Here is a 23,464-nt window from a genome sequence, read left to right on the forward strand (position 1 = left end):
CAGTAAATATGTAAGAAAACAAAACACTACAGTACATCTCCTTTACCTAATATAGCATACCCCACCAACAATGCCCTTAAAGTAATGTTGCATTACTGTAACATTTCATGGGGGTTTCAGGTAAATGATGTGGTAGTGTGAGGCTGTCACCTGTAGGCATATATAGGAAAATACTAACTTCTAAGATTCTTACCAGTCATTTTCTGACTCAAAATAACACACAGATATGAGTCGTGCGCCACTCCCAACAGCAAACTTATTTTCTGAAGGCGACCATTTCACAAAAGTGGCAGCCCGGTTTATGCGCAGGATGACAAGTGTAGGTTTCCACACTCCGTCCTTCTGGCTCCACACATATGCATTGCGATCAGCTCCGCAGGTCACAATTCGGTCACTTTTAGGAGCCCAATCAATGCCTAAAGAAATAAAGCAGTGAAAGAACAGACTCTTCGGCGTATACGCACATGACAGATTTGATGTAGCAATTTCTGAACAGTGCTTACAGAAAACTGATGAACTTATCAATTGCAAAAAGGTATTTAACAAATCCGCTGCGTGTGACCATACCCCTAAGTGCAGCTCTGAAGTGGAGCCTATGGTCAGCAGCTTGTATTATGTCCCAAGATCACATATGGCTAAAACAGCAGCTTTGCAAATCTTCACTGGACTAACCCAACTTATAAATGGAGCCTTTTTAAGAATAGTATTGTAAGTCTTCAAAATGAGCCAAAATGTGATACGACTGGCTACAGATCTACATAGTCCTAAAAGCTTGTTCTTAAATGAATTATTGCGAAAATAATGCGGAGTGAGAGCAGATTTTGGCCAAATATTTATACAACTTAGGGGGTGAGCCTTGGAATACTTAGGTGCTTTTAGGAACATGAAAACGTTCTTCACACATAGAAAAGTTGATAAAACTTGAGTTGCTCTCATGGCTACTTCTACATCCAGAGCTGAAAACCTCTCGCTACCTTACCTGTAATGTGCCCATTGTGTTCCTTTAATTCATGCACTTTCACCCACTGGTTCCCATTTTGTTTGTAGATATGCACCTCATGGTTATTAGGACTTAATGCAATTTCTGTGGAGGGTGAGGAAAGGAGAGCATTAGTGATCATAACTACAGTAAGCCATCAAGACCATCTTTATCAGAAATGATGCCTGAGCAGCTCTGATTTTACACTTGTCACAGACCATAATGCACATGACACACTGTCCAAGTAATGTAAAGTTGACGGTGCACACGAGCTACACTTTGTTAGCGGATCTTCCCACGGGCTCATAGGCAGGCTGGAGACCCTCACACGATGACACCCATGTATCGTAGTAGGTCATATGAAATGGAGCTGTTTCGGTGAGACATGCCTTTCACCTCCACTGAACAAGGTTTTACCAGGAATAACCATCACAAAAGGACAATTAAACATTTCTTAAAAGTATGATAAATGGAGTCAAACGGCTGGAACTGCCACCAATCCTGATCACACAGGAGCTCCGATGCCCGTTATCAGCCCGCGGAGACTATTTGTGTGCAGATGCCTTCCATTTATATGGTAACACTTGACTTTGTCCACAGCACCTATCAGTGTTCCTCAACTCCAGTCCTCAAGAGCCACCAACAGGTCACGTATTCAGGATTTCATTAGTATTGCCCAGGTGATGGAGTTATTGCCTGTGCAGGTATTGCAATTATCACCTGGGCCATACTAAGGAAAACCTGAAAACATGAACCGTTGGTGGCTCTTGAGGACTGGAGTTGGGGAACACTAAGGCTACTTTCACACATCAGGTTTTCGGCGTCAGGCGTGATCCGGCGTCGTGCCGGAATGCCGGATCCGGCAAATGTTTTGTAAAACCTGATGTGCCGGATCTGGTTTTCTGCCGGATCCGTCTTGTTCTTGACAGACAAAACCGGATCCGTCTCATCCGGTTCATCCGTTTTTCCATCCGTTTTTCTATCCGTTTTTCGACGGATTACGCCTGATCCGGTTTTTAAAATTGACCCTTGTGGCCTTCCGAACGGGATTGGCTACTGGAAAACTATATATAGCATGTTCCTACAGCCCTTCTTTGACAGGTTGTAGAGAAGAAAGTGCAGGTTGGAGAGAAGAGCAAGTTACTGGCGAAGATGGATGTTGTCATTGGAAATATTACCACTAGAAGTTCTGTGACGGTTTCAGTAATGAGGGACAATTTTGCACTATACTTTATGTCACCTCAAGGCAGAGTACACTGGCAGGATGACAGAGTGTGAAAGATTTGTGCCCTAACCAAACTTGTGTACCTTCTGGACCAACAGTATATACCTTTGCCAACCAAAGTTGGCTATCTTGTCATGGTCTTACTATTTTTAGCTTTAGGCCACAGGTGTGTACCTGGTTGTGTTTTATGCAAAGTATTTCACCTTTTAACAAAAGTTGTGTACATTGTTAGGAAATAACCAACAATAAACACAACTTTTTAGGTGAAATACTTTGCTTCAAACACAACCAGGAACACAACTGTGGCAAAAAGCTAAAATTTACCCATAGTTATATACCTGGTTTTGAATACCTTTTTACCTTTGAAATACCCTGTATTTAACCTTTTTTTTAAACATAGTTCGCCGCAGAAAGAAATGACAGACAACCATTGTGAAACGATAATTTAACTTTTATTTAAAATTTTTTTTTTTTTTGTAAAATGTTTTTAAAGTGCAAAAAACTTTTTTAATAAAGGTTTTAAACCCAATGGGCATTTTTATTAAAAAACACACATTACAAATCTGTGTAGTGTGGGGTGGAAATACTGCTGGAGGGGCTGCGGGACACTTCGACACTGGGTGTGTGGAGAGAGGACTGGGATCGTGGTGGGGAAGGAACAGTTAGAGGTGAAGGTGTGGAAAAAGCTACAGAATGGGTGGACATGTGGGAGGCAGAAGAGGTGGTGGGCGGTGGAGTGGAGGGTTGGGCAGGGACTGTAGGAGCAGATGATGTTGATGGAAAGTGGTACGGGGAAGGAGTTTGGTACGGGGAAGGAGTTTGGTACGGGGAAGGAGTTTGGTACGGGGAAGGAGTTTGGTACGGGGAAGGAGTTTGGTACGGGGAAGGAGTTTGGTACGGGGAAGGAGTTTGGTACGGGGAAGGAGTTTGGTATGGGGAAGGAGTTTGGTACGGGGAAGGAGTTTGGTACGGGGAAGGAGTTTGGTACGGGGAAGGAGTTTGGTACGGGGCAGGTTGCTGGAAGTGGGGAGATGTCTGGTACTGGGGAGGTTGCTGGTACTGGTGAGGTTGCTGGTATGTAATAGGAGGGGGAGGATGGAAAGTGGCTGGAGGGGGTGCAGATGTAATAGGAGGGGGAGGATGGAAAGTGGCTGGAGGGGGTGCAGATGTAATAGGAGGGGGAGGATGGAAAGTGGCTGGAGGGGGAGGATGGAAAGTGGCTGGAGGGGGTGCAGGTGGAGGAACTACAGTGGTGGGAGGTGGAGGTTGGGAGGTAACCTGCTGTAGAGCACCGTGGCACGAATGAATTACATGCATCTGCTGGGTAGGAGATAGTGTTGCCATGCGCTCCACAACAGACCTGAAAAAGGTGTGGTTTGGCGAAGATCTTGCTTCTGAATGCATGGTTTGCAGAAGTGTCTTCACCTCCAGAATGCTGGAGTTGATCTGCTGAAAGCCTGCGGAGATTTGCTCTGACAAGACTTTTAGACAGTTCTGGAAAGATGCATTCAGATGCAAGAACTCTTGCGCATAACTCTTTTCCTGACCCCTCTGCCGCTGTCGCCCAGTACCCGCAGGTGTACTAGAGGTGGCAGGGGCAGAAAGGTGGGGTAAAGGGAAAGCGATCTCCTCACCAGCAGCTTCATGTAATGTAGGCGGCCACGATGCTCCTGTGCTGGTGGATGGGACAGATGGGTCGAATGTGTGGGAAGGCTGGGAAGGTGCAGATGTACCGGGGCGGTCGAAGTGTCCCTCGGTGCCGGTCTCCTCAGGGATCGCCTCAGAAGGGTCCAATCGTGCAGGCTCCCGAGTGCTGCTCACCGTGCTGTGGAATAAAGAGAAAAAAAAACAATTAAAATACTGACATGGTATGGCCCTGGCTGAAAAAAAAAAGTTACATCTAACATTTTTTTTCACATGTGGTGTGTAATATTTACCTTCTAGTGACCATTGTTTCCCGGAGGAACGACAGGGCTTGTGCGTACTTGTACTTGCTCCTGCGTCCTCCAGATCCACTCGGGGCCCGCATCTCTTTATTGAACTCCATCTTGAAACGATCCCTCACAGACCGCCACCGATTCACAATTCTGTTCCCTGAAACGAGAAAGGAGTGGTTAGTATACAACATCAGTGTTTCACAAACTCCAGTCCTCATGGTCCCCAGGGGTCATGTTTTCAGGATTTCCATAGTAAGTAGAAATCCTGAACACATGATCCGTGGGGACCACGAGGACTGGAGTTCGGGAAACACTGGTTTACATCAAGCAACCGGTACTGTATATACTTACGCTCTTTAATCTGGGCCCGAACATCGAGGTCCTCCCAGCGGCCCACAAGGAGCGAACAGATTTCCTCCCAGAGTCGTCGGGTAACGATAAGGTCAGCGTGGCGGCGGTCAGCCATATTCCAGAGCGGTTCCCTTTCTCTGACGAGATCGATGAGGTGGTCCACATCGAGTCCTCCATCCTCACCGTCAGAGTCGGGAGCACGCTGTGAAGGCTGTTAAAGAAAAAGACAAAAATAACATAATTAGCCTCCACAAAAGAAATGAAATAAAAAGTGCAAAAAAACAAAGCAAAAATATTTATACTTACACGCTGGTGACCGCCGCGTTGCTGTCGCCGACGACCCTGGGAGGCACTGCGAGGACCTCTTGGCCGAGCACCAGATTGGGAAGACTAGAGAAGAAAACAAAAAATGTTAGGTCTTTGGATGTAGGCATTTGTTTGCTGTGTGTGGTCTGCAGAACATTGTTTTCTATGTGTTGTGTGTAGTGTGATGTTGTGTTTCTGCGTTTGATGCAAAAAACGTACCAATTGTGAGCCCACTCCAGGTGTCTGTCCACCCCTTCCTTCTTCTTCTGGGAGCTCCTCTTCATCTTGTGATTCCTGTTTTGAAATAAAAGGCAATGAATAGACATATATTACAGAGATGATGGATTTTGGAAATAAAAACTTACCGTCAAACGCTGACGATGCGAGGGAGGGCTCCCAGAAGAAGATGTGCTGTCCTGTTGATGGCCAGACTCCATGGCTGTGGGTATTGCTGCTGCTGTTGCTGCTGCCAGTGATGCCAGTTCTGCTGCTGCTGCTGCATCTCTTGGGCGGCTGTTGAATAAAGAGAAATAAAGGGCCAATGAATATCTTGATATTCCATGGCCCTAGTTTGGAGGAATGGGGGATTTGATAATTACCGTCTCTCATCTGCTGCTGGACTCCCCTCCTCAGCATGTTCCATTTGCTGCTCCATTTGGGGTGGTGGTGCTGATGGTGCTGCAGTGGTCTCCTGCCTTCTCCTGCTGCGCTTGGTTGCTTTCTTGGGTGGCATGTTGGGTGTGGCTGTGGGTCCCACTGTCTTGCTTTTATATACAGTGGGGAAAAAAAGTATTTAGTCAGTCAGCAATAGTGCAAGTTCCACCACTTAAAAAGATGAGAGGCGTCTGTAATTTACATCATAGGTAGACCTCAACTATGGGAGACAAACTGAGAAAAAAAAATCCAGAAAATCACATTGTCTGTTTTTTTTTCATTTTATTTGCATATTATGGTGGAAAATAAGTATTTGGTCAGAAACAAAATTTCATCTCAATACTTTGTGATATATCCTTTGTTGGCAATGACAGAGGTCAAACGTTTTCTGTAAGTCTTCACAAGGTTGCCACACACTGTTGTTGGTATGTTGGCCCATTCCTCCATGCAGATCTCCTCTAGAGCAGTGATGTTTTTGGCTTTTCGCTTGGCAACACGGACTTTCAACTCCCTCCAAAGGTTTTCTATAGGGTTGAGATCTGGAGACTGGCTAGGCCACTCCAGGACCTTGAAATGCTTCTTACGAAGCCACTCCTTCGTTGCCCTGGCGGTGTGCTTTGGATCATTGTCATGTTGAAAGACCCAGCCACATTTCATCTTCAATGCCCTTGCTGATGGAAGGAGGTTTGCACTCAAAATCTCACGATACATGGCCCCATTCATTCTTTCATGTACCCGGATCATTCGTCCTGGCCCCTTTGCAGTGAAACAGCCCCAAAGCATGATGTTTCCACCCCCATGCTTTACAGTAGGTATGGTGTTTGATGGATGCAACTCAGTATTCTTTTTCCTCCAAACACGACAAGTTGTGTTTCTACCAAACAGTTCCAGTTTGGTTTCATCAGACCATAGGACATTCTCCCAAAACTCCTCTGGATCATCCAAATGCTCTCTAGCAAACTTCAGATGGGCTCGGACATGTACAGGCTTAAGCAGTGGGACACGTCTGGCACTGCAGGATCTGAGTCCATGGTGGCGTAGTGTGTTACTTATGGTAGGCCTTGTTACATTGGTCCCAGCTCTCTGCAGTTCATTCACTAGGTCCCCCCGCGTGGTTCTGGGATTTTTGTTCACCGTTCTTGTGATCATTCTGACCCCACGGGGTGGGATTTTGCGTGGAGCACCAGATCGAGGGAGATTATCAGTGGTCTTGTATGTCTTCCATTTTCTAATTATTGCTCCCACAGTTGATTTCTTCACTCCAAGCTGGTTGGCTATTGTAGATTCAGTCTTCCCAGCCTGGTGCAGGGCTACAATTTTGTTTCTGGTGTCCTTTGACAGCTCTTTGGTCTTCACCATAGTGGAGTTTGGAGTCAGACTGTTTGAGGGTGTGCACAGGTGTCTTTTTATACTGATAACAAGTTTAAACAGGTGCCATTACTACAGGTAATGAGTGGAGGAAAGAGGAGACTCTTAAAGAAGAAGTTACAGGTCTGTGAGAGCCAGAAATCTTGATTGCTTGTTTCTGACCAAATACTTATTTTCCACCATAATATGCAAATAAAATGAAAAAAAACAGACAATGTGATTTTCTGGATTTTTTTTTCTCAGTTTGTCTCCCATAGTTGAGGTCTACCTATGATGTAAATTACAGACGCCTCTCATCTTTTTAAGTGGTGGAACTTGCACTATTGCTGACTGACTAAATACTTTTTTTCCCCACTGTATGTCTTGTGGGCAGAGCTACTCAGCATGCTCAGACCAAAAAAAACGGATCCGGCCACCGGATCCGGCTTTCGCCGGATCAGGCGCATTGCGGCGCTCATAGGCTTTCATTGTGTGAAAAAGCCGGACGCGCCGGATCCGGCTTTTTCGCCGGAGACAAAAAACGTTACAGTAGCCGTTTTTTCCAGACGCCGGATCGCGACACATTGCCGGATCCGGCGAAAACCGGATGAAACGCATGGCCATCCGGCGCGATCCGGCGCAAATGCAAGTCAATGGGGGGGAAACCGGATCCGGCATTGCATTTCGCCGGATCCGGTTTCTGTCAAAAGCGCCGGATCGCGCCTGACGGCGAAAACCTGATGTGTGAAAGAGGCCTAATACAATTTAGCAGGACAGCAGACATAATAATTCAGGCATAGGGCACTGACCCGGAGAATCCAATGGTAAAGTCTATCCCCACTGATGCTGGTTACTTACCTGTTTATTTTCTAATCGGCTCTCACGCAAAATATGACAAACCTTAACCCAGGTCCTCCACTGTGCCGTGCGTGTAATGTGAATACAGCAATTTACTGTCTGAGACCTCATGTAATACTTCACTGGAGAGCTGGCTTATCTTACACATCAAGTCCCATAATAGAAGTACAATTAACAGGAGGGATCGGCTTACGGGTACGGTCTTTATTCCAGGCATGGCAGCTGATGGGTTCCAGCAGGAACTGATGAAGAGACATTCTGGTTTATCTTGTGGGGAAACCTAGAAGACTGAAGACAGAGAAATATAAATGTATCATGTAGACTCTACAAATCTGCTAGAAGTACTCATGTGATATCCAATAGTAATTGTTTAAAGGGAACCAGACAACCGATCCCACGGGCAGCATGAACCAGTCACTGGCTTTATGATCTCAGCCGGGTACGTGCGACTACAAAACACTGCGACCATACAGAGAAAAACATGCCCTAAAAGATGCCAGGGGCCGAGCTGCACAGGAGACTAGTTGGACAAGTGGGTCCCCAGCGGCTTCTCCTCACTGCCATTGACTATACACACGCATGCAGGGAGAGACCTGTAATCAAGGGCAGTGGCCAGCTCCATAAGTCCCCAGCGCTGCTCATTCATCCCAGTGCAGACCGACGGCAGGACAAAACTGCAAATCCACAGCAAAAACCCGAGGGTTTATTATTATATACTGAGCACACTGTGTATACCCCTCTGTACAGTGCCACCATGAGCACATATATACTGTACACTGGGCACACCCCTCTGTACAGGGCCACCATGAGCACATATACACGGTACACTGGGCACATCGGGAACACCCCTCCGTACAGTGCTACCATGAGCACATATACACTGTATACACCATGTACACTCCTCTGTACAGTGCCACCATGAGCAAATATACACGGTACACTGGGTACACCCCTCTGTACAGTGCCACCATGAGCACATATATACGGTACACAGGGCACACCCCTATGTATAGTGCCACCATGAGCACATATACACTGTACACACCATGTACACTCCTCTGTACAGTGCCACCATGAGCACATGTATACGGTACACTGGGCACACCCCTCTGTACAGTGCCACCATGAGCAAATATACACTGTACACTGGGCACACCGGGAACACCCCTCTGTACAGTGCCACCATGAGCACATATACACTGTACACACCATGTACACTCCTCTGTACAGTGCCACCATGAGCACATATACACGGTACACTGGGCACATCCCTCTGTACAGTGCCACCATGAGCACATATACACGGTACACTGGGCACATCCCTCTGTACAGTGCCACCATGAGCACATATACACTGTACACATGATGTACACCTCTCTGTACAGTGCCACCATGAGCACATATACACTGTACACACCATGTACACTCTGTACAGTGCCACCATGAGCACATATACACTGTATACACCATGTACACTCTGTACAGTGCCACCATGAGCACATAAACACTGTACACTGGGCACACCCCTCTGTACAGTGCCACCATGAGCACATATACACGGTACACTGGGCACACCGGGAACACCCTTCTGTACAGTGCCACCATGAGCACATATACACTTTATACACCATGTACACCCCTCTGTACAGTGCCACCATGAGCACATATATACGGTACACTGGGCACACCCCTCTGTACAGTGCCACCATGAGCAAATATACACTGTACACTGGGCACACTGGGAACACCCCTCTGTACAGTGCCACCATGAGCACATATACACTGTACACACCATGTACACTCCTCTGTACAGTGCCACCATGAGCACATATACACGGTACACTGGGCACATCCCTCTGTACAGTGCCACCATGAGCACATATACACGGTACACTGGGCACACCCCTCTGTACATTGCCACCATTAGCACATATACACTGTACACATGATGTACACCTCTCTGTACAGTGCCATGAGCACATATACACTGTACACTGGGCACACCCCTCTGTACAGTGCCACCATGAGCACATATACACGGTACACTGGGCACACCGGGAACACCCTTCTGTACAGTGCCACCATGAGCACATATACACTGTATACACCATGTACACCCCTCTGTACAGTGCCACCACAAGCACAAACACTGGTCACACCATGTACACCCCTCTGTACAGTGCCACCATGAGCACATATACACTGTACACACCATGTACACTCCTCTGTACAGTGCCACCACGAGCACATAAACACTGGTCACACCATGTACACCCCTCTGTACATTGCCACCATGAGCACATATACACTGTACACACCATGTACACTCCTCTGTACAGTGCCACCATGAGCACATATACACGGTACACTGGGCACACCCCTCTGTACAGTGTCACCATGAGCACATATACACGGTACACTGGGCACACCCCTCTTTACAGTGCCACCATGAGCACATATACACTGTACACACCATGTACACCCCTCTGTACAGTGCCACCATGAGCACATATACACTGTACACACCATGTACACCCCTCTGTACAGTGCCACCATGAGCACATATACACTGTACACACCATGTACACTCCTCTGTACAGTGCCACCATCAGCACAAATACAAGGAACACTGGGCACAACGGGAACACCCCTCTGTACAGTGCCACCATGAGCACATATACACTGTACACACCATGTACACCCCTCTGTACAGTGCCACCATGAGCACATATACACTGGGCACACCATGTACACCCCTCTGTACAGTGCCACCATGAGCACATATACACTGGGTACACAGTGCACACCCCTCTGGGCACATACAAACTATATAGCGGGCAGACTCCTGGGCACATACACACTAAATACCGGGCATACTCCTGGGCACATACACACCATATACTGGGCACACTCCTGGCACATACTCACTAATATAGCGGGCACACTTCTGGGCACATACACACTATATACTGGGCAAACTCCTGGGCACGTACACACTATATACTGGGCACATACACACTATATACCGGGCACACTCCTGGGCACATACACACTATATAGTGTATACACTCCTGGCACATACACACTATATACCGGGCACACTCCTGGCACAAACACACTATATACCGGGCACACTCCTGGCCACATACACACTATATACAGTGCACACTCCTGGCACATACACACTATATACCGGGCACAATCATGGGCACATACACACTATATACCGGGCACACTCCTGGCACATACACACTATATACAGGGCACACTCCTGGCACATACACACTATATACAGGGCACACTCCTGGCACATACACACTATATAGTGTATATACTCCTGGGCACATACACACTATATACCAGGCATACTCCTGGGCACATACACTATATACCGGGAATAATCCTGGGCACATACACACTATATACCAGGCACACTCCTGGGCACATACACACTATATACCGGGCACACTCCGGGCACGTACACACTATATACCGGGCACACTCCTGGCACATACACACTATATACCGGGCATACTCCTGGCACATATACACTATATACCGGGCACACTCCTGGCACATACACACTATATACCGAGCACACTTCTGGGCACATACAAACTATATACCGGGCACACTCCTGGCACATACACACTATATACCGGGTACACTCCTGGGCACATACACACTATATACCGGGCACACTCCTGGCACGTACACACTATATACCGGGCACACTCCTGGCACGTACACACTATATACCGGGCACACTCCTGGCACATACACACTATATACTGGGCATACTCCTGGCACATATACACTATATACAGGGCACACTCCTGGCACATACACACTATATACCGGGCACTCTCCTGGCACATACACACTATATACCGGGCATACTCCTGGCACATACACACTATATATTGTATATACTCCTGGGCACATACACACTATACACCGGGCACACTCCTGGCACATACACACTATACACCGGGCACACTCCTGGGCACACCCCTGGCACATACACACTATATATTGTATATACTCCTGGGCACATTCACACTATAAAGCGGGCACACTCCTGGGCACATACACACTATAAAGCGGGCACACTCCTGGGCACATACACACTATATAGCGGGCACACTCCTGGGCACATACACACTATATAGCGGGCACACTCCTGGGCACATACACACTATATATTGTATATACTCCTGGGCACATACACACTATATAGCGGGCACACTCCTGGGCACATACACACTATATAGCGGGCACACTCCTGGGAACATACACACTATATAGCGGGCACATACACACTATATAGTGTATATACTCCTGGGCACATACACACTATATACCAGGCATACTCCTGGGCACATACACTATATACCGGGAATAATCCTGGGCACATACACACTATATACCAGGCACACTCCTGGGCACATACACACTATATACCGGGCACACTCCGGGCACGTACACACTATATACCGGGCACACTCCTGGCACATACACACTATATACCGGGCATACTCCTGGCACATACACACTATATACCGGGCATACTCCTGGCACATATACACTATATACCGGGCACACTCCTGGCACATACACACTATATACCGGGCACACTCCTGGGCACATACACACTATATAGCGGGCACACTCCTGGCACATACACACTATATAGCGGGCACACTCCTGGCACATACACACTATATACCGGGCACACTCCTGGCACATACACACTATATACCGGGCACACTCCTGGCACATACACACTATACACCGGACACACTCCTGGCACATACACACTATACACCGGACACACTCCTGGCACATACACACCATATAGTGTATATACTCCTGGGCACATACACACTATATACCGGGCACACACACACTATATACAGGGCACACTACTGGCACATACACACTATATACAGGGCACATACACACTATATACAGGGCACACTCCTGGGCACATACACACTATAAACAGGGCACACTCCTGGCACATACACACTATATAGTGTATATACTCCTGGGCACATACACACTATATACTGGGCACACTCCTGGCACATACACACTATATACAGGGCACACTCCTGGCACATACACAATATACACCGGGCACACTCCTGGCACACACACACAATATAGTGTATATACTCCTGGGCACATACACACTATATACAGGGCACACTCCTGGCACATACACACTATATACAGGGCACACTCCTGGCACATACACACTATATAGTGTATATACTCCTGGGCACATACACACTATATACAGGGCACACTCCTGGCACATACACACTATATACAGGGCACACTCCTGGGCACATACACACTATATAGTGTATATACTCCTGGGACCATACACACTATATACAGGGCACACTCCTTGCACATACACAATATATACCGGGCACACTCCTGGGCACATACACACTATATACCAGGCACACTCCTGGGCACATACACACTATATACAGGGCACACTCCTGGCACATACACACTATATACCGGGCACACTCCTGGGCACATACACACTATATACCGGGCACACTCCTGGGCACATACACACTATATACCGGGCACACTCCTGGGCACATACACACTATATACCGGGCACACTCCTGGGCACATACACACTATATACCGGGCACACTCCTGGGCACATACACACTATATACCGGGCACACTCCTGGGCACATACACACTATATACCGGGCACACTCCTGGGCACATACACACTATATACCGGGCACACTCCTGGGCACATACACACTATATACCGGGCACACTCCTGGGCACATACACACTATATACCGGGTACACTCCTGGGCACATACACACTATATACCGGGCACACTCCTGGCACGTACACACTATATACCGGGCACACTCCTGGCACATACACACTATATACCGGGAATACTCCTGGCACATACACACTATATACCGGGCACACTCCTGGGCACATACACACTATATACCGGGTACACTCCTGGGCACATACACACTATATACCGGGCACACTCCTGGCACGTACACACTAGATACCGGGCACACTCCTGGCACATACACACTAGATACCGGGCACACTCCTGGCACATACACACTATATACCGGGAACTCTCCTGGCACATACACACTATATACCGGGCATACTCATGGCACATACACACTATATATTGTATATACTCCTGGGCACATACACACTATAAAGCGGGCACACTCCTGGGCACATACACACTATATAGCGGGCACACTGCTGGCACATACACACTATATAGCGGGCACACTCCTGGCACATACACACTATATAGCGGGCACACTCCTGGCACATACACACTATATACAGGGCACACTCCTGGCACATACACACTATATACAGGGCACACTCCTGGCACATACACACTATAAACCGGGCACACTCCTGGCACATACACACTATAAACCGGGCACACTCCTGGCACATACACACTATAAACCGGGCACACTCCTGGCACATACACACTATATACCGGGCAGACTCCTGGCACATACACACTATACACCGGACACACTCATGGGCACATACACACTATATACAGGGCACACTCCTGGCACATACACACTATATACAGGGCACATACACACTATATACAGGGCACACTCCTGGGCACATACACACTATATAGGGGGCACACTCCTGGCACATACACACTATATAGCGGGCACACTCCTGGCACATACACACTATACACCGGGCACACTCCTGGCACATACACACTATACACCGGGCACACTCCTGGGCACACCCCTGGCACATACACACTATATATTGTATATACTCCTGGGCACATTCACACTATAAAGCGGGCACACTCCTGGGCACATACACACTATAAAGCGGGCACACTCCTGGGCACATACACACTATATAGCGGGCACACTCCTGGGCACATACACACTATATAGCGGGCACACTCCTGGGCACATACACACTATATATTGTATATACTCCTGGGCACATACACACTATATAGCGGGCACACTCCTGGGCACATACACACTATATAGCGGGCACACTCCTGGGAACATACACACTATATAGCGGGCACATACACACTATATAGTGTATATACTCCTGGGCACATACACACTATATACCAGGCATACTCCTGGGCACATACACTATATACCGGGAATAATCCTGGGCACATACACACTATATACCAGGCACACTCCTGGGCACATACACACTATATACCGGGCACACTCCGGGCACGTACACACTATATACCGGGCACACTCCTGGCACATACACACTATATACCGGGCATACTCCTGGCACATACACACTATATACCGGGCATACTCCTGGCACATATACACTATATACCGGGCACACTCCTGGCACATACACACTATATACCGGGCACACTCCTGGGCACATACACACTATATAGCGGGCACACTCCTGGCACATACACACTATATAGCGGGCACACTCCTGGCACATACACACTATATACCGGGCACACTCCTGGCACATACACACTATATACCGGGCACACTCCTGGCACATACACACTATACACCGGACACACTCCTGGCACATACACACTATACACCGGACACACTCCTGGCACATACACACCATATAGTGTATATACTCCTGGGCACATACACACTATATACCGGGCACACACACACTATATACAGGGCACACTACTGGCACATACACACTATATACAGGGCACATACACACTATATACAGGGCACACTCCTGGGCACATACACACTATAAACAGGGCACACTCCTGGCACATACACACTATATAGTGTATATACTCCTGGGCACATACACACTATATACTGGGCACACTCCTGGCACATACACACTATATACAGGGCACACTCCTGGCACATACACAATATACACCGGGCACACTCCTGGCACACACACACAATATAGTGTATATACTCCTGGGCACATACACACTATATACAGGGCACACTCCTGGCACATACACACTATATACAGGGCACACTCCTGGCACATACACACTATATAGTGTATATACTCCTGGGCACATACACACTATATACAGGGCACACTCCTGGCACATACACACTATATACAGGGCACACTCCTGGGCACATACACACTATATAGTGTATATACTCCTGGGACCATACACACTATATACAGGGCACACTCCTTGCACATACACAATATATACCGGGCACACTCCTGGGCACATACACACTATATACCAGGCACACTCCTGGGCACATACACACTATATACAGGGCACACTCCTGGCACATACACACTATATACCGGGCACACTCCTGGGCACATACACACTATATACCGGGCACACTCCTGGGCACATACACACTATATACCGGGCACACTCCTGGGCACATACACACTATATACCGGGCACACTCCTGGGCACATACACACTATATACCGGGCACACTCCTGGGCACATACACACTATATACCGGGCACACTCCTGGGCACATACACACTATATACCGGGCACACTCCTGGGCACATACACACTATATACCGGGCACACTCCTGGGCACATACACACTATATACCGGGCACACTCCTGGGCACATACACACTATATACCGGGTACACTCCTGGGCACATACACACTATATACCGGGCACACTCCTGGCACGTACACACTATATACCGGGCACACTCCTGGCACATACACACTATATACCGGGAATACTCCTGGCACATACACACTATATACCGGGCACACTCCTGGGCACATACACACTATATACCGGGTACACTCCTGGGCACATACACACTATATACCGGGCACACTCCTGGCACGTACACACTAGATACCGGGCACACTCCTGGCACATACACACTAGATACCGGGCACACTCCTGGCACATACACACTATATACCGGGAACTCTCCTGGCACATACACACTATATACCGGGCATACTCATGGCACATACACACTATATATTGTATATACTCCTGGGCACATACACACTATAAAGCGGGCACACTCCTGGGCACATACACACTATATAGCGGGCACACTGCTGGCACATACACACTATATAGCGGGCACACTCCTGGCACATACACACTATATAGCGGGCACACTCCTGGCACATACACACTATATACAGGGCACACTCCTGGCACATACACACTATATACAGGGCACACTCCTGGCACATACACACTATAAACCGGGCACACTCCTGGCACATACACACTATAAACCGGGCACACTCCTGGCACATACACACTATAAACCGGGCACACTCCTGGCACATACACACTATATACCGGGCAGACTCCTGGCACATACACACTATACACCGGACACACTCATGGGCACATACACACTATATACAGGGCACACTCCTGGCACATACACACTATATACAGGGCACATACACACTATATACAGGGCACACTCCTGGGCACATACACACTATATAGGGGGCACACTCCTGGCACATACACACTATATAGCGGGCACACTCCTGGCACATACACACTATATAGCGGGCACACTCCTGGCACATACACACTATATACAGGGCACACTCCTGGCACAAACACACTATATACAGGGCACACTCCTGGCACAAACACACTATATACAGGGCACACTCCTGGGCACATACACACTATATAGTGGGCACACTCCTGGGCACATACACACTATATAGTGGGCACACTCCTTGCACATACACACTATATACAGGGCACATACAAAATATATAGTGTATATACTCCTGGGCACATACACACTATATACAAAGCACACTCCTGGCACATACACACTATATAGCGGGCACACTCCTGGGCACATACACACTATATAGCGGGCACACTCCTGGCACATACACACTATATACCGGGCACACTCCTGGCACATACACACTATATAGCGGGCACACTCCTGGCACATACACACTATATACAGGGCACACTCCTGGCACATACACACTATATACAGGGCACACTCCTGGCACATACACACTATACACCGGGCACACTCCTGGGCACATACACACTATATACCGGGAACACTCCTGGGCGCACACACACTATATACCGGGCATACTCCTGGCACATACACACTATATACCGGGCACACTCCTGGCACATACACACTATATACCGGGAACTCTCCTGGCACATACACACTATATACCGGGCATACTCCTGGCACATACACACTATATATTGTATATACTCCTGGGCACATACACACTATAAAGCGGGCACACTCCTGGGCACACCCCTGGCACATACACACTATATATTGTATATACTCCTGGGCACATACACACTATAAAGCGGGCACACTCCTGGGCACATACACACTATAAAGCGGGCACACTCCTGGGCACATACACACTATATAGCGGGCACACTCCTGGGCACATACACACTATATAGCGGGCACACTCCTGGGCACATACACACTATATAGCGGGCACACTCCTGGGCACATACACACTATATAGCGGGCACACTTATGGGAACATACACACTATATAGCGGGCACATACACACTATATAGCGGGCACACTCCTGGGCACATACACACTATATAGCGGGCACACTCCTGGCACATACACACTATATAGCGGGCACACTCCTGGCACATACACACTATATACAGGGCACACTCCTGGCACATACACACTATATACCGGGCACACTCCTGGCACATACACTATATACCGGGCACACTCCTGGCACATACACACTATATACCGGGCACACTCCTGGCACATACACACTATAAACCGGGCACACTCCTGGCACATACACACTATATACCGGGCAGACTCCTGGCACATACACACTATACACCGGACACACTCCTGGGCACATACACACTATATACAGGGCACACTCCTGGCACATACACACTATATAGTGGGCACACTCCTTGCACATACACACTATATACAGGGCACATACAAAATATATAGTGTATATACTCCTGGGCACATACACACTATATACAAAGCACACTCCTGGCACATACACACTATATAGCGGGCACACTCCTGGGCACATACACACTATATAGCGGGCACACTCCTGGCACATACACACTATATAGCGGGCACACTCCTGGCACATACACACTATATACAGGGCACACTCCTGGCACATACACACTATATACAGGGCACACTCCTGAGCACATACACACTATATACAGGGCACACTCCTGGCACATACACACTATATAGTGTATATACTCCTGGGAACATACACACTATATACAGGGCACACTCCTGGGCACATACACACTATATAGTGTATATACTCCTGGGCACATACACACTATATACAGGGCACACTCCTGGCACATACACACTATATATAGGGCACATACACACTATATAGCAGGCACACTCCTGGCACATACACACTATATAGCGGGCACACTCCTGGCACATAAACACTATATAGCGGGCACACTCCTGGCACATACATACTATATAGCGGGCACACTCCTGGCACATACACACTATATAGCGGGCACACTCCTGGCACATACACACTATATACCGGGCACACTCCTGGCACATACAGACTATATACCGGGCACACTCCTGGCACATACACACTATATACAGGGCACACTCCTGGCACATACACACTATATACCGGGCACACTCCTGGGCACATACACACTATATACCGGGCACACTCCTGGCACATACACACTATATACAGGGCACACTCCTGGCACATACACACTATATACAGGGCACACTCCTGGGCACATACACACTATATATAGGGAACACACACACACTATATACAGGGCACACTCCTGGCACATACACACTATATAGTGGGCACACTCCTGGCACATACAGACTATATACGGGGCACATACACACTATATAGCGGGCACACTCCTGGCACATACACACTATATACCAGGCACACTCCTGGCACATACACACTATATAGCGGGCACACTCCTGGCACATACACACTATATACAGGGCACACTCCTGGCACATACACACTATATACAGGGCACACTCCTGGCACATACAGACTATATACCGGGCATACTCCTGGGCACATACACACTATATAGCGGGCACACTCCTGGGCACATACACACTATATAGCGGGCACACTCCTGGGCACATACACACTATATAGCGGGCACACTCCTGGGCACATACACACTATATATAGGGCACACTCCTGGCACATACACACTATATACAGGGCACACTCCTGGCACATACACACTATATACCAGGCACACTCCTGGGCACATACAGACTATATACCGGGCACACTCCTGGGCACATACACACTATATACAGGGCACACTCCTGGGCACATACACACTATATAGCGGGCATACTCCTGGGCACATACACACTATATAGCGGGCATACTCCTGGGCACATACACACTATATAGCGGGCACACTCCTGGGCACATACACACTATATACAGGGCACACTCCTGGCACATACACACTATATACAGGGCACACTCCTGGCACATACACACTATATAGTGTATACACTCCTGGGCACATACACACTATATAGCGGGCACACTCCTGGGCACATACACACTATATAGCGGGCACACTCCTGGGCACATACACACTATATAGCGGGCACACTCCTGGGCACATACACACTATATAGCGGGCACACTCCTGGGCACATACACACTATATAGCGGGCACACTCCTGGGCACATACACACTATATACAGGGCACACTCCTGGGCACATACACACTATATACAGGGCACACTCCTGGCACATACACACTATATACAGGGCACACTCCTGGCACATACACACTATATAGTGTATACACTCCTGGCACATACACACTATATACAGGGCACACTCCTGGGCACATACACACTATATAGCGGGCACACTCCTGGCACATACAGACTATATACAGGGCACACACACTATACACTGGGCACATACACACTATATAGCGGGCACACTCCTGGCACATACAGACTATATACCGGGCACACTCCTGGCACATACACACTATATACTGGGCACACTCCTGGCACATACACACTATATACAGGGCACACTCCTGGCACATACACACTATATACAGGGCACACTCCTGGCACATACACACTATATACAGGGCACACTACTGAGCACATACACACTATATACAGGGCACACTCCTGGCACATACACACTATATAGTGTATATACTCCTGGGAACATACACACTATATACAGGGCACACTCCTGGGCACATACACACTATATAGTGTATATACTCCTGGGCACATACACACTATATACAGGGCACACTCCTGGCACATACACACTATATATAGGGCACATACACACTATATAGCAGGCACACTCCTGGCACATACACACTATATAGCGGGCACACTCCTGGCACATAAACACTATATAGTGTATACACTCCTGGCACATACACACTATATACAGGGCACACTCCTGGGCACATACACACTATATACAGGGCACACTCCTGGGCACATACACACTATATAGCGGGCACACTCCTGGGCACATACACACTATATAGCGGGCACACTCCTGGGCACATACACACTATATACAGGGCACACTCCTGGCACATACACACTATATAGCGGGCACACTCCTGGCACATACACACTATATAGTGTATACACTCCTGGCACATACACACTATATACAGGGCACACTCCTGGCACATACACACTATATACAGGGCACACTCCTGGGCACATACACACTATATACAGGGCACACTCCTGGCACATACACACTATATACAGGGCACACTCCTGGCACATACACACTATATAGTGTATACACTCCTGGCACATACACACTATATACAGGGCACACTCCTGGGCACATACACACTATATACAGGGCACACTCCTGGGCACATACACACTATATAACGGGCACACTCCTGGGCACATACACACTATATAGCGGGCACACTCCTGGGCACATACACACTATATACAGGGCACACTCCTGGCACATACACACTATATAGCGGGCACACTCCTGGCACATACACACTATATAGTGTATACACTCCTGGCACATACACACTATATACAGGGCACACTCCTGGGCACATACACACTATATACAGGGCACACTCCTGGCACATACACACTATATACAGGGCACACTCCTGGGCGCGCACACACTATATACAGGGCACACTCCTGGCACATACACACTATATAGCGGGCACACTCCTGGCACATACACACTATATAGCGGGCACACTCCTGGCACATACGCACTATATAGCGGGCACACTCCTGGTACATACACACTATATAGCGGGCACACTCCTGGCACATACACACTATATAGCGGGCACACTCCTGGGCACATACACACTATATACAGGGCACACTCCTGGCACATACACACTATATACAGGGCACACTCCTGGGCGCGCACACACTATATACAGGGCACACTCCTGGCACATACACACTATATAGCGGGCACACTCCTGGCACATACACACTATATAGCGGGCACACTCCTGGCACATACACACTATATAGCGGGCACACTCCTGGTACATACACACTATATAGCGGGCACACTCCTGGCACATACACACTATATAGCGGGCACACTCCTGGGCACATACACACTATATACAGGGTACACTCCTGGCACATACACACTATATACAGGGCACACTCCTGGCACATACACACTATATACAGGGCACACTCCTGGCACATACACACTATATACCGGGAACACTCCTGGCACATACACACTATATACAGGGCACATACACACTATATACAGGGCACACTCCTGGGCACATACACACTATATACAGGGCACACTCCTGGGCACATACACACTATATACAGGGCACACTCCTGGCACATACACACTATATACAGGGCACACTCCTGGGCACATACACACTATATATCGGGCACACTCCTGGCACATACACACTATATAGCGGGCACACTCCTGGCACATACACACTATATAGTGTATACACTCCTGGCACATACACACTATATACAGGGCACACTCCTGGGCACATACACACTATATAGTGTATACACTCCTGGCACATACACACTATATACCGGGCACACTCCTGGCACAAACACACTATATACCGGGCACACTCCTGGCCACATACACACTATATACAGGGCACACTCCTGGCACATACACACTATATACCGGGCACACTCATGGGCACATACACACTATATACCGGGCACACTCCTGGCACATACACACTATATACAGGGCACACTCCTGGCACATACACACTATATACAGGGCACACTCCTGGCACATACACACTATATAGTGTATATACTCCTGGGCACATACACACTATATACCAGGCATACTCCTGGGCACATACACTATATACCGGGAATAATCCTGGGCACATACACACTATATACCAGGCACACTCCTGGGCACATACACACTATATACCGGGCACACTCCGGGCACATACACACTATATACCGGGCACACTCCTGGCACATACACACTATATACCGGGCATACTCCTGGCACATACACACTATATACCGGGCACACTCCTGGCACATACACACTATATACCGGGCACACTCCTGGGCACATACAAACTATATACCGGGCACACTCCTGGCACATACACACTATATACCGGGTACACTCCTGGGCACATACACACTATATACCGGGCACACTCCTGGCACATACAC

The 23,464-nt window shown here is 48.1% G+C and overlaps 1 protein-coding gene across 1 annotated transcript in view; it reads right to left on the minus strand.

Moving 5' to 3' along the window:
* ARPC1A (actin related protein 2/3 complex subunit 1A) overlaps nt 1–23,464 on the minus strand; it is a 66,820-nt gene that overhangs the window by 21,122 nt on the left and 22,234 nt on the right. Inside the window, exons 2-4 of the mRNA XM_073546677.1 lie at nt 7,851–7,945; nt 980–1,084; nt 194–416 (exon numbers count right to left, since the gene is read on the minus strand). Coding sequence (XP_073402778.1) covers nt 194–416; nt 980–1,084; nt 7,851–7,914 — 392 coding nt within the window. The 5' untranslated portion in view covers nt 7,915–7,945. The remainder of the gene's footprint in view (nt 1–193; nt 417–979; nt 1,085–7,850; nt 7,946–23,464) is intronic.

Source organism: Dendrobates tinctorius, unplaced genomic scaffold (genome assembly GCF_039654945.1).
Source record: "Dendrobates tinctorius isolate UK_male_01 unplaced genomic scaffold, ASM3965494v1 ptg000150l, whole genome shotgun sequence".
In the NCBI taxonomy this organism is placed as follows: Eukaryota; Metazoa; Chordata; class Amphibia; order Anura; family Dendrobatidae; genus Dendrobates; species Dendrobates tinctorius.